Raw genomic sequence first — 13,107 nt, 5'->3', positions numbered from 1 at the left:
ATTACTTAAGAAAAACTGTTTTGTCTTAAATTGCTTGCTCTGCAAAAACAAGATGTGGTAAATGTGCTTAAAAGCGGTCCTGCACAAAGGATCAGGGCTGCTCTCTGGACTCCCTGCGTGGAGAAAGGCAGAGCAGTCGCCAGCCGGCTAATAAAGGTTCCCTGAATTTTAATTTGGTCTGGACTCCAGTGGTCGTTCACTCCACAACACCCCCCATTTCATTGGCCTTAAGTGGCCTTGGGCTTGGTGGGTCAGCTTCTCCAGTTTACCTCACCCCCTCCCTCAGTATAAAGTTCAAAAGGTAGAAACAGGTATAGCACCCCAACTCCACCCCCAATCCCATCACTAGCCACATGGTTCCCTCCCAGCTATACCAGTGCCCTTGCTGCTGGAATCTTATTCTATGCCTTTGAAACATGCAAATATACATATGTATATATATAATATATATATACATATATATACACACACACACACATACACATATATATACACACACATATACATACATATACATACATATATATATATATATATATATATATATATATATATATTAATTTCCAACAAAAGTGGTCACTTCTGCCCTTTCCTTTTCTGAGCTAAAGCTAAATCTGGTAGACCATTTCCAAACAGTACACAGAGCTTCTGGGTTTCCTTTTGCAGTCTCATCATGTTATAGTGTTTGAGTCATGGTATGGGCATCCATGAATCGAATATCCCATCCCCTCATGACCAATCTCCACAGGGAAAACTCACAGCAGTGGAATAACTGAGGCAAGGCTACGTGTACTCAAGAGTTCAGAGGCTTCCTAGAGGCTCACTAACACATAAGAATGTCTGTTGGCTCACAATCTCACCCTTCATGTTTGATCCAATTTTTTGATCTTTGCAGATTTGTTAGGTGAAAGAAAAAAAGATCTGGGAACTTTTTAATTTGAACTTAAAACTATAAGGAGGGAGGTTGAGCCTGTTCCTATTCATTTGCATTTCCTTTCCATGAGTATTCTCAGATCCTTTTGTATTGGAGGATGGGTATTTTCTCATTGATTTGTAGGTGCTCTTTATTATTAATCTTATTAAGATTGGCCCTTTGTAATACAAGGTGCAAGCCTGTCCTTTCCATTTCATGGCTTGGGTTTTGTTTGTTTTTTACTTCAGTAGTTTTGTTCTGCAGAAACATTTCACCTCTTGAATTTTCCAGTGTTGCCTCTAAAGACTTCTGAGTTTGGGGCCATATTTAGACATGCCTTCGCTTCTCCAAGACTAAAATCTTAACCAAGTTTTCCTCTAGTCCCCGATCATTTCCTATTTACGCTTAAATCCTTAGTGTTTGGGATCTATCCCGAGGTAAAGGGTGAGGAGTTAGTCCCACTCAACAATGTGAAATTCCCACATGTCTACAGAGCCTTCATCTTTCAAATGTGTTTGTGTATGTGTGTGTTTACACACATTCGTTTCAGCTTCCCGGAGTGACAGCCCCGGAGTTCAGCTCTGGGGGTGCACAGCCCTGGGGAGGCAAAAATGGGTGTGGGACTCGCCAGACTGTGAGGCGTCTCCGCTCCAGCCATTCCTCGGTCTGCCCCGCCGCGCCTGGCCCACAATTCAGTGAACACACAAACACTCGCGTCCCGTGGGACCACCCAGCGCCTCCAGGAAGCATTTGGAGCTCTCTGAGCATCTCCCGCCGCCTGGAATCTTATGTGCGTTTTAATTCCCGCCCCGAATTCCTGCTTTGGCCCCTTGTCCCCAGCGCGTACCGCAGGACCGTCCATGTATCCCGCCATGCATACCCCTTCCTGCGCAAGCGGTCTCCCTCAGTCCACGACCTCGCTCTGACCCTTTTCCTCGTGCACCCCTCCGTCCTCCTGTCGGCCCTGACTGCGTCTGCCCACCTTCCCCCAACCCCGGCCTCAGGTCCGCTCCCCAGCCCTGCGTCAGCCCAACGGCACAAGTCGCTCCAGACCACACACCGCACCCCGCCCCGCGTCACCCTGATCCCATGTAGCCCCTGATTCCGCATCGCGCTCCGTCCCGCTCTCAGCCCCGCGTCGCTCAGCGTCCCCGCCCCCCTCACTCCCCCCCCCCATTCCAATATCCCCCTGCCGCGTCCTCCTTCGGATCCCAGTCCCCCTGCGCCCCCTGCGCCCTGCGGCCCTAGCTCAGCGTGCCTCCGGCGCCTCTCCAGTTGGCTACTGGAGGGGCGGGGCCTCGGAGGCGGAAGTGCCCCGGGCGCCGGTGTCTGGGACTGGCCGGGACGATGGGAGCCCGGGGCAGCGGCGGCAGGGTCCGTAGTGGCGGCGGTGGCTGCCCGGGCGGCGGCGGGAGCAGGTGGCCCAGGACGCGGTCCGGGTAGTGCCGGGCCGTGCGCAAAGCCATGGGCTGGGCTGGGATCGGGACCCGGGGAGCTGCGGTGGCGGTGGCAGTCGCGGGGCCGCTGTTGCTGCTGCTGCTCGCTCGGCCCTCTCCTGCCGCCACCGGCGACATCAGTAAGAGTGGTGAGAGAGTGGGACGGTGGGTGCCAACCCGCCGGCACGGGCTTGGGGTGGGATTGGGGAGCGGCCGGGGGGCGGGGCCGGGATTGTGACTCACCTGGGGGCATTTTTGCACTCATCTAGCGCGGGTTCAGTGCCCAGGTCCCCACCCCGGGTGGGGGCGTAGGTCAGTCTCTTCCGTGTTCGAGCGATCGGGGTGTAAAGGACGCGCTCGACCCCTCCTCTGTCCCCAGGGTCGGGTTCGGCCTAATGGACCCTTTGGAGCGCGTCCTCCCACTCTCTTCCTCTTTCTAACGCTGGGACGTGGGCTGGGGGTGGGGGGGTCGAGGGGTCCAGGGGGACTCAGCTCAGGCTCCAGCTGAGAGGCCGCTGAAAAGAAGGGTTAAGCAGTGTGATTGGGGGAGGTGGGGGGGGGGGCGCATCTGGTCTGGAGAAGGGGCAGAGTTAATAGAAAGTTGCATAGATCCTGGAGTAGGGGCCCAGGTGGGTGTCATGTTTCCACCCTTCCCACAGTGACCACCAACCCTAGTGCAGTCTTTCAACAGCTTCCTTGTTTCTTGGAGGGAGGTGGCCCTGACGAGTTTGGTAGGCGAAGATGATTTGGAGGAAATGGGTACTTCACTGGCGTTGGTGAACTTGCTTCCCTCCATTTGCATTTCTGCATCCTTGAGAGGCCCCAATCTTCCGGGACCCAAGATGGTGCCTAGACAGGAGGTGTTGCCCATGGGGTTCTGTCTGGGGCTTGGGGGTGTTGAGTAAGCTCCCCTGACTCCTATGGCCTGGGACTCCTATGGGGCCATGAGGCCAGGCTGGCAGGGCTGCTTTGCAAAGGCCCAGATGCCTTCCCTCCCTGGGCAGTTAGACAGCCATATCCAGCAAGGTGGGACTAATTTACCTTGATTTTGGTGCTCCCAGTCCCTCCTCCTTTTCTGAAATCTTGCTCTTCCAAGCTCCTGTTTCTTTGAAGACTGTGCCTTTGGTTTCTGAGCTTGAAATGAAAGGCGGTTTTCAGAGATGACTCCTGATTAAGTTGCTCCATTAGATACTGCCAGCCTTATTTTCTCCATCCTGGGGGGTGGAGTGGGGTGAGGGGTCACTGGTGGACAGTTGGAGATGGAAACCTGGGGCAGCCCCTCACCTCCGGCCTGCTCGAGGGGCAGACAGCAATGTAGCGCTGGCTTCTGGGAACTATGGGTCTGCAGGGGTCCTGGTTTGGAGGGTGCGCTCACACAAGTTCCCCGGTCTGGCTCAGGAACGTTCTTTGTTCTCCGCACAACTCTGTGTCCTTGGAGGGGGCTATGGGGCAGGGCAGGGGTACATACATCCCTTACTCCCTGTTATCAGAGATGTGACTTCCACATTAGGCTCAGACTGATGTGTTAATGGCTTGGTATGTTTACCAAGATAACAGTGTGAGCATCTTGGGCAGGGAGATGGGGCTACAGAGATTAGGGGGTATCCTGGAGGGGCTCTGTAGCCCTGGGAGTGGGGACCACTGCATCTTAGGGTGACCTTGAGCACATCTCTGATCTCTTGTGTGTCTGCTGAAACGTCACAGCTACCAGCTGGGTTCCAGCTGTCCTCAAGCTGGTGCTCCAGGGCTGGCGAGGCCAGAAGGACTTGCCTCTCTCAGGTCAGGGGGCTGTGCAGTGCAGTGTGACCTCCCCTTTGGGACCCCATCCAGAGGCTAGCCCCACTGGCTGACTGTTTCTCTAAGGCCCCATGGTCCTGAGGTGGGGGTGGGGAGCTATCCTATCTCACCTCCCAGCCTTTGGCCCTTGTCATATCATCCTAGGGGCTGCAGGAGCTTCAGGAGAAAAGTTTGTGCTAGTTGAGTGGCTCCTAGCCACTCACCAGGTGGGACCTGGTGACCAGCAGACACCCAGAAAGCCTGGAGTGTGTCCTATGTGGAGCCTACCTCTGGCTAGCCCCTCATGTTGGGCTCCTCTGGAGCTCAGACTGTCTTTGAAAGTAGGTCGTTATATTTTCTCAAGGTTCCTCCATTGGAAGGTCAGGAGGCTGGCAGGAGAGCCAGCTGCTCTCCTGGCTCCCTTACCTGCTCACCTGACTCACACTGAAGGGGCCCAGGGCCTGCTGCTGGGGTTGTGTGAGCCAGCAACTCCTGGCAGGGTAGAGGGCGGCACCCCCCAGCCTGGAGGAGAGTGAGGCTGCCCTCTGCTGTGTCCACAGGGTATTTCTTTCAGAAGCACTTGAACATCCATTAACCTTGGAGGGAGGGACACCCAAGGGGAGGTGCTATTCACCTGGACCAAATCATGAGGAAACTGGGACCCAGAGAAAGGGTTGGATACCCAAGGTCATGGGGGGCACAAGGCCTAAGCTGGTACTGGGTTCAGGATCCCTGCCATCCATCTTAGGGAGTTGACTGGATCCCAGGCCTGGTAATCCACCTATGGGAGTGCAGAGCATGCCTGTTCTGTGGGAGTTCCAATATGGAGGGTCCTGAGTGGGCACCCTCACTCACTCATGGGGCAGGTGATTACACTGTAGGACCCAGACATATGCTCTCATGGAGGTTGTGCCCTAGTCCGTGGACACTCCAGGAGGGGCCTAACCTAGATGGGGCTTAGGCCTTTGTGCTGAGTCTCAGAAGCTCCTCAGAGCTGCTCCAGGAAATGTTGGTATGACAGGAAGTGAGCAGTGAGGGCAAAATTTTGGAGTGTGTCAGGGAGGGGAGCAGGGGGCTGAGGCCACAGAAGTGGAGGGACTGAGAGTCACTGCAGGGATTGGGGTGTGGGGAGCCCCAGGTAAAGCCCTGGGCAGAATGTGGGCCCGCTGTCCACTGGTCCCCACGGCTGGCTAGGCTTCCAGCCTGGGGTCGCCTCCACCCCAGGGTCTCTTCTTGCCACCTCTCTGGGTGAGGGGACTCAGGCTGTGTCCCAAATCATCACGGGCCTGAACTCCCTCACTTGTCAAGTCGGATCAGTTGCCAGAGGCAACTTCCAGGGGCTGGAGAAGGAGGGACAATACCCTTTGCCAAGGTGAAAGTTGGAGTGCCAGGCATCCCAAGGGCTCTAAACCAGCTCACCATGGCTTCTCTCATCCTTTCTCTCTGGGGCCATGCCGGGGGAGAAGGGCCTTTGAATTCTCTGTTTGCCCCGCACATGGAGGTGGAGGCACCTTGGGGCACCCCTGGTCTGGCTGACAGTGCTTTCTTCCCGCAGACATCAGGCTGGTGTCTGAGCAGTTCTCGCAGTCCCCGCAGAAGCTGTCTTTCTACAGCTGGTATGGCAGCGCCAGACTCTTCCACTTCCGAGTGCCCCCGGATACCATACTGCTGCGCTGGCTGCTGCAGGTGTCCCAGGGTGGTGACCCCACGTGTGCAAAGGTGGAAATCACCGTGTAGGTGCCTGCCTGCCCGCCTGCCCGAGCCTGGCCCAGGGCCGCCATCTGATGCCTGCCCTGCTATCCCCACCTCCAGGTACTTCCGATATGGTGCCCCTCCTGTCATCAACCCACTGGGTACCAGCTTCCCTGCCAACACCTCCATGCAGCCCTCCTTCCTCATCAAGATGCTGCAGAGCAATGCTTCCATCAACATCTCCCACCCAGCACCTGGGGACTGGTTTGTGGCTGCCCACCTGCCCCCCTCATCCCAGAAGATTGAGGTGAAGGTGAGGGGTCTGCTCGCCAGAGATAGAGGGGCAGGACACATCCATGCAGGAATGGCTGATCCCTGTTATTTACCTCCTCGGGGCAGACCTTGTCAAGGTTCTGCTGTAGCCCCGCCTCCCCACCAGCCACCCCCAGCTAGGTTCTCTGGTCTTGCCCTCCCCGCCCAACCTGGTCTGGGCTCTCTGCTCCTGCCCCATCCCATGCCTACGAAATTCCCTCCCCCGCCTCTCATTCTCTTCCTAGGGCTTTATTCCCACCTGTGCCTACATCTTCCAGCCTGACATGCAGGTTGTGCGGGTAGTCGAGGTCTCCATCCTGGAGCCCAACACACCATTTCCACAGACCCTCCTCTCCCACCCCAGCTACCTCAAGTAAGTGAAGGTCTTGGGGGAGGCCCAGCCTCCGGGTTTGGTGGAGTGGGTGTTACCACTTCCTCGCTGTGGGTGAGAAAGGTTGGGTTCTGGGTCTTGGGGTCGTATTGGGAAGTGGAGCAACCAACCTGAGTGTGACCAGTGAGGGGAGGTCATTGGAAGTCACAAAGCCTGAGCGAGGCCATCCCCCTTGTCTGCAGAATCTTCGTCCCCGAGTATACCCAGGAGCTGCTACTGGAGCTGCAGGGCTGTGTGTCCAACAGGAGCCTAGGATGCCCTGTGCACCTCACTGTGGGCTCAGCTACCCTGCCCAGCAACTTCCAGAAGGTGCTCACCTGCACTGACCCCACCCAGACCTGCCGCCTGCTGTTGCCCTCACCACCCTGGGACCGGTGGTTGCAAGTGACAGCCAAGAGCCTGGCAGGGCCTCATGTATTGGTGGCTTTCAGCACTGTAGCTTCTCTCACAGGTGGGCTGCATGGGGAGGCAGGCTGGGGGTGGTTCTGCCCCCTGCCTTCTATCCCCAGCCCTTTTTCCAGCTGAGCGCCTTGTCCTCCTGTCAGTCTGTAGGCCTTGGATCATAAACTTCCACCATCTCCTGCAGAACAGTCCAAACCAGAGCCGCAACACTTCCAATGGCCTGCTGCCCCCAAGGCCTGGCTACCAGGACCTTGGCAGGAGCAGCACTGTGGGTGGTGGCCCCTTCTGCCTTCTGAGCTACCAGGTCATGCGGGAAGACATGGACGTGGTGTCTGTGCACTTCAGGCCCCTAGACAGGGTCTCAGTGCTGGTGCAGTCAGACATGCCTTCGGTGATGCGGCTGCACCTTAACACGGGCATGGACAGTGGGGGCTCCCTCACCATCTCCCTGTGGGCCAACAAGGTGAGCACCTCATGGCCCAGCTCAGCTCAGGGCTCAGATGCTCCCAGGATGAATGATGCTGCTCAGCCTTCCTGCACTGACTTTATCATTGACACTGGGTTGGGGTGGCCTTTCAGGTAACAGAATGACCCCAATAGGCATTGGACCAGAATAGGAGCACCACTTGCAGAAAGGGAGGCTTGTTTGTTTTTTAAATCCTCATCTGAGGATGTGTTTTTCACTGATTCTAGAGAGAGAGGAAAGGAGAGGCAGAGAGAGAGAGAAACATAGAGGTGAGAGAGAAACATCAATTGGTTGCCTCCAGTACATGCCATGATTGGAAATTGAACCCGCAACCCTTCAGTACACAGGACAAAGCTCTAACCAACTGAGCCACACCAGCCAGGGCTGAGAGGCCTGTCAGCAGTTTGAGGGCTGTGCCTCTAGAAATGGGACTGTGGGTAGGATCAGGGGCTGGGTGTTGCCTGGACTGCAGGGGAGGGTCCTGGGTGGGCAGTGGGAGCCACAAAGAGCGCCCAGCATCAGACTTAGGATTGACACTGCACGGCCGCCCCTTTCAGAGTGTGATTTCCAACAACACCTTGGTAAAGGTCTGCGTGAACGCTGCTTCACCCTTCCTCAGCTTCAACACTTCGCTCAACTGCATCACAGGTATGGGCAGGAGCATCTGGCTAAGTGACCCCGCCAGCCTCTCCAGCCACTCTTACCAGGCCTTCCTGCTCCTCCTACAGCCTTCTTCCAGGGGTATCCCCTGTCTTTGAGCACCTTGTCTCGCAAGGCCAACCTTATCATTCCCTACCCAGAGACGGACAGCTGGTACCTCTCCCTGCAGCTCGTGTGCCTTCAGAGTCCTGAGTAAGTAAACTTGGGGGCCAGGGTGGGGGCCACCCAGAGCTGCCAGGTGGAGGAATCATTGCATTCAGGACCATGACTGGGCTGCCTGCATCTGAGTCTGAAAGTGACCCCAGCTTCCTATAAGCCGCACAGGATAAGTTGCCTTCCGGGAGTTACAAAGTTCTTTCCTTCTCCACATGGCCACCCCTCCTCGGGCAGCCCTGGGAGTCAGTCTCCTGAGGGGACTGGTTCAGCACAGCCCTAGACAAACTGGGATGCTGTATGGTGCGAAGCGGAAAGGGCATCTTGGCTTCTGGGGATCTCATGGCTGCTGTCTTCCAGGGCTCAGGGCCTGGGGGCCTCAATTCTGGGCTCATGTGTCCAAAAGCTTGACTGGAGCCCTGGCTCAGACTGGCCAGCAAACCTCGGCAGCCAGCTTTCCTATGGCCCCTTTCTTGCAGGGAGTGTGAGAAGTCCTCAGTCCTCGTGGAGACTACCTTGTCTTTGGTGCCCTGCTTGAATGACTGTGGACCTTACGGCCAGTGCCTCCTGCTACGCAGACATGGCTACCTGTATGCTGGGTGTAGCTGCAAGGCAGGTGAGGGCTAGACCTGGATGCCTCCAGACAACACTATCGTTGAATTCTCAGCCCCGTGCCTTCCTCTAGGAGCCCATCCCACTCTGCCAAGGCTGGAGAGCACCCTCACAGAACAAGAGCAAATGCCTTCTCCCCATTCCTGCCACATACCTCCCCCATGCAAGCACAGAAAGGCACCCCCAGAGATGGTACCGCCTCTGACGTTGGCCTTCTTTGCCCACAGACATGTCCCATACCTGACTCACACCTGCCTACATCTGCTCCATACCTGCCCACACGTGTCCCACACCTGTCCCATACCTGCCTCATACCTGCCCCACACATTCCTATACCTGTCTCACACCTCTTTACACCTGTCCATTCCTGCCTCATAGCTGTCTGTCCCTGCCCACACCAGCCTATACTTACCCACACGTGCCCCACTACCTATACCTGTCCTAGTCTGCTCCTAGGTGAGAAAGGGACTTCTTTGCAGGGCTGTGGGTGAGGGTGGGCTCTGAGGTTCAGAAGTGCCTCCCCCATTAGCCTGGCCTCAGTTGCTCACCCTCAGCCCGCTCAGCATTGCCCTGCCCACAGGCTGGCGTGGGTGGAGCTGCACGGACAACAGCACAGCCCAGACTGTAGCACAGCAGAGGATGGCAGTGCTCCTACTCACCCTCAGCAACCTCATGTTCCTGGCTCCCATCGCCCTCTCTGTGTACCGCTGCCTCCTGGTGGAAGCCTCTGTCTACGCCTACACCATGTTTTTCTCCACGGTAGGCTTGCCTGCTCCCTTGGGGATGGTAGGGAGGTCTGGGCCTCCGCTCACCGCCCTGCCCTACAGTTCTATCATGCCTGCGACCAGCCGGGGGAGGCCGTGCTGTGCATCCTCAACTATGACACCCTGCAGTACTGCGACTTCCTGGGCTCTGGAGTGTCCATCTGGGTCACCATCCTCTGCATGGCACGGCTGAAGGCAGCCCTGAAATATGTGAGTGACCTCCTGACACCCGGGTCTGGGTTCTGAGGGAGCAGAGGCCCTTGCATGCTGAGGAAGAGATCAGAAAGAGGGTTCAACTGCTGCCATTAGAAACCTCCCATCTTTTGTAATGTCCAGTCTCCCTCTGGAAGAAGCCTCTGGCAGCTGGAAGGGACAGTGCTGGCTGCTTGGAGGATTTCAGGAAAAGAAGGTGGAAGATAGGGTTAAGCAAGGACCTTCCTAGCCTGTTTCTCTCTCAAGGCTCTATTTAAAGGGATGCCTAGAGCCCCAACCCAGGCCAGACATCCCTGAGAAGCCCCGGAGGTGCTCCTGGAGTCTCTGGTGCTGAGAACACTTTGGAGCTTTTTCTGCCACAGCTGGGCTTGGCTGATGGAGACATGTGACCCGGTGTCCTGCCTGGCTAAGTTGTGCCTCAGGATGAATCAGTATCTAAAGGAGAGGTGCCTCCCTCCCTGACAGTGGAGCAGAACAGTATGCCAGCAGCTCCAAGGGCGCGGGCAGAGGTGTTGGGGGGCAGTGGGCCAATAACAGGATGACCAGCATGCCCAGGCCACATGCTCCTGCTGGACCTTGTACCATCACGGACAACGTTGGCCTAGGGTTCCTGTGACTCTGTGGTCGTCTATGTGCCTTGCTCAGGTTCTGCTTCTCCTGGGCACGCTGGTGTTCGCCATGTCCTTACAGCTGGACCGCAGGGGTGCCTGGAACATGATGGGGCCTTGTCTCTTTGCCTTCGTGGTCATGGTCACCATGTGGGTAAGGAGCTCTTGCCCAGACCCCATCTCCTGGTAACTGGAATAAGAGAGTGTTGTCTCCCCACAGACCCCTGCTCTGGGAGAAGAGAGCCTGACCACTGATTCTGGCCATGTTCCTGGTCCTGAATCTGAGTCCTCCGTGTGTGTGTGTGTGTGTGTGTGTGTGTGTGTGTGTGTGTGTATTTTGTTTGTTTGTTTGTTTTTGTTTTTTTTTTGTTAATCCTCACCTGAGGATATTTTTCCATTGATTTTTACTGAGAGAGTGGAAGGGAGAGGGAGAGACAGAGAGAAACACCAATGTGAGAGAGACATGAATTGGTTGCCTCCCCCACATGCCCCAACCAGGGCCAGGGGTCGAGCCTGCAACTGAGCCTGTGCTCTTCACCAGAATCAAACCCGGGATCCTTCAGTCTGCAGGCCAACGCTCTATCTACTGAGCCATACCGGCTAGGGCAAGTCCTCCACGTTTGCTGAGGCCTGGGCACTGGCACTCAAGGCCTTGTGTGGCTTCATGCTGAGGCCCAGTCCTGAGGACCCGGCAGGTCTCTGTGCCCTTGAGCCCCTTCCGTGTATTGCATATCCATGGTCCTGCTACCCATGGGTGGGCCCCTGGGAGGTACAGCTGCAGCCCCTGTGCCAATGCTCTCATGATGGTTCTCTCCAGGTGTACCGCTGTGGGCACCGGCGCCACTGCTACCCTACCTCCTGGCAGCGCTGGGTCTTCTATCTCCTGCCTGGCATCTCCATGGCCACTGTGGCCATTTCCATCTATGCCTCCATGATGACCAGTGGCAACTATTACTATACCCACAGCATCTGGCACATGTTGCTGGCAGGAAGCACGGCGTTCCTGCTGCCACCACGTGACAAGCACACTGAACCCTGGGCCTGCTCACAGAAGCTCACCTGCCACTATCAGATCTGTAAGAACCACCAGGAGGAGCTGTACACGGTGACATGATGCAGCCAACTCAGGGACATGCACAGCTTTGATGACAGCCTCTCCAGCCAGGGGCAGGACCAAGGGAGAGGGACCCTGTCCAGATAGATTTCCAACTGAATAAAATGGCTCTGCTCACCCATTTGCTTCCTCCTGCCGAGGAGAGGACCATACCCCCCAATTCCCTAGTGCTTCCTGGCTACCAGCTGACCCCATCCTCTGCAGGTCCCAGCTGTTATCTGCAATAGCCCCTGGGGCCAGGGCCTGGCTGCCTGGAGACCACAGGTGCCATTTGGAGGCAGGCTCTGTGTTCTGCCAGCCAGGGGACAATTGGAGATGTGGAGAATGATTCTCTCATCACCCTGTTCTCCTGTGAGGCTGTGATGTGAGACCCAGAGAGGCAGAGGAGGCTTGAGCCCACCTCCCACCGGCCCCCAACACGCTGAGGCTTGGAGCTGTGCCTCTGAATGCCAGTTTATCTTGGGTATGGGAATGCACCCTGCTGATGCAGTTGCTCTGGGGAGAGGTGACCATGGCCACCAGAGAGCTGATTGGCATTGGGGGACATAGGGTTCAGCTGCCATGAGTGGTGGCCCAGGAGAGGCTGGCTTCTGGCTATAATGCCCTTCTCTCCCCCTCCCTTTGGTTCTCAGCTTTGAAGTTGCAGGCCCCTGAGAAGAGCTTCCTGGGGAAGGGGCTGCCGAGCTGCTCTGTGGGTGGCAGCAATGTAGGGTATACTCTGCTCCAACTCTGTGTCCCCACTCTTCCCCTGGGCCCTTGTCTGGTGAACATCCTCTTGATTTGCTGTCAGGAGTGGAGGTGATAGCTGCCTCCCTGCCCTGGCCCAAGCATGTGTTTGGTTAGTGGGCTGCTAGAGATACCTGGCCCAGCCTTTCTCCCTATTCTGTGGGGGAAGCAAGGTAAGGGGCGATGATCGCCCCAAGGAGCAGTTCCCTGCCCCTTCCCAATGCAAGAGCACAGGGGGCTGCTGTATGAGGGATGTGGAACAGGGCCATGGGAAGCCATTGTCACTGAGGCCAGGCTCAGAGCCCTTGGGGCTTCCTTCAGGGTCTTGTCCAGGGTGTAGCATCACTAGAGGTCTCCTCCACTTCCAGTCACTCTGCATGTGGCCAACATAGCATTCGCTAGGCTTATAAAGGGGAAACATTTATATATGGTGTTTTTGGGGGTAAAACTATTTAAGACTAATATATTTTTAGCTCTGATTTCACTGTGATTGGTTAATTTAATATTCTACAGTTATATATACTTTTAAAATCCTCACGCAAGGATATATTTAAAGAGGAAGGGAGAGAGAGCAACGAGATCCGTTGCCTCTCCTACCTGTCCTGACTGAGGATCCAACCCGCAACCCTTTGGTGTATGAAATGGCGCTCCAACCAACTGAGCCGCCCCGCCGGGGCTACAGTTATAATTCAAGGCAAGAGTTTTTACTTTTTTTTTTTTTTTTTTTTGCGCTCCTGGGAGGAAAGCAGGTAGGCCCGGGGATGACAAGGCCTGTCCCCCAGGCTGCTGCTCGCCAAAGACCGGCATTTCTGGACGGTGCCTAGCGCTGCTTCAGGCTCCGCGGGGCATTTTTCACGGTCCCTAAAGGC

General features: G+C 56.1%; 1 protein-coding gene across 16 annotated transcripts; it reads left to right on the top strand.

Annotated features, from left to right (window-relative positions):
- Positions 1-2,222: 2,222 nt before the first annotated feature.
- PGAP6 (post-GPI attachment to proteins 6) lies at positions 2,223-12,717 on the top strand. Of its 16 annotated transcripts, none has more exons than XM_080678112.1 (13): positions 2,223-2,498; positions 5,681-5,858; positions 5,938-6,130; positions 6,375-6,502; positions 6,703-6,971; positions 7,066-7,385; positions 7,946-8,036; positions 8,117-8,240; positions 8,681-8,817; positions 9,394-9,572; positions 9,662-9,787; positions 10,436-10,552; positions 11,216-12,717. In XM_080678112.1, the coding sequence occupies exons 1-13, from the start codon at positions 2,378-2,380 to the stop codon at positions 11,510-11,512; spliced, it is 2,280 nt and encodes a 759-aa protein (XP_080534238.1). In that variant the 5' UTR covers positions 2,223-2,377; the 3' UTR covers positions 11,513-12,717. The 16 variants fall into 16 exon arrangements, with proteins under 16 accessions (XP_080534238.1, XP_080534235.1, XP_080534234.1 ...); XM_080678109.1 differs by having other exon boundaries at positions 9,641-9,787; XM_080678108.1 differs by having other exon boundaries at positions 7,042-7,385.
- Positions 12,718-13,107: the final 390 nt, after the last annotated feature.

This window comes from Plecotus auritus, assembly GCF_963455305.1.
Source record: "Plecotus auritus genome assembly, chromosome: 7".
In the NCBI taxonomy this organism is placed as follows: domain Eukaryota; kingdom Metazoa; phylum Chordata; class Mammalia; order Chiroptera; family Vespertilionidae; genus Plecotus; species Plecotus auritus.
This window is presented reverse-complemented; position numbering and strand designations above follow the sequence as displayed.

Coding starts and splice junctions, on each gene's coding strand:
- PGAP6 (XM_080678099.1), top strand. CDS start 2,378: ATGGGCTGGGCTGGGATCGGGACCCGGGGAGCTGCGGTGGCGGTGGCA. Junction 2,499..5,680: donor CGGCGACATCAGTAAGAGTG/GTGAGAGAGTGG, acceptor TTCTTCCCGCAG/ACATCAGGCTGGTGTCTGAG. Junction 6,131..6,374: donor CCCAGAAGATTGAGGTGAAG/GTGAGGGGTCTG, acceptor TTCTCTTCCTAG/GGCTTTATTCCCACCTGTGC.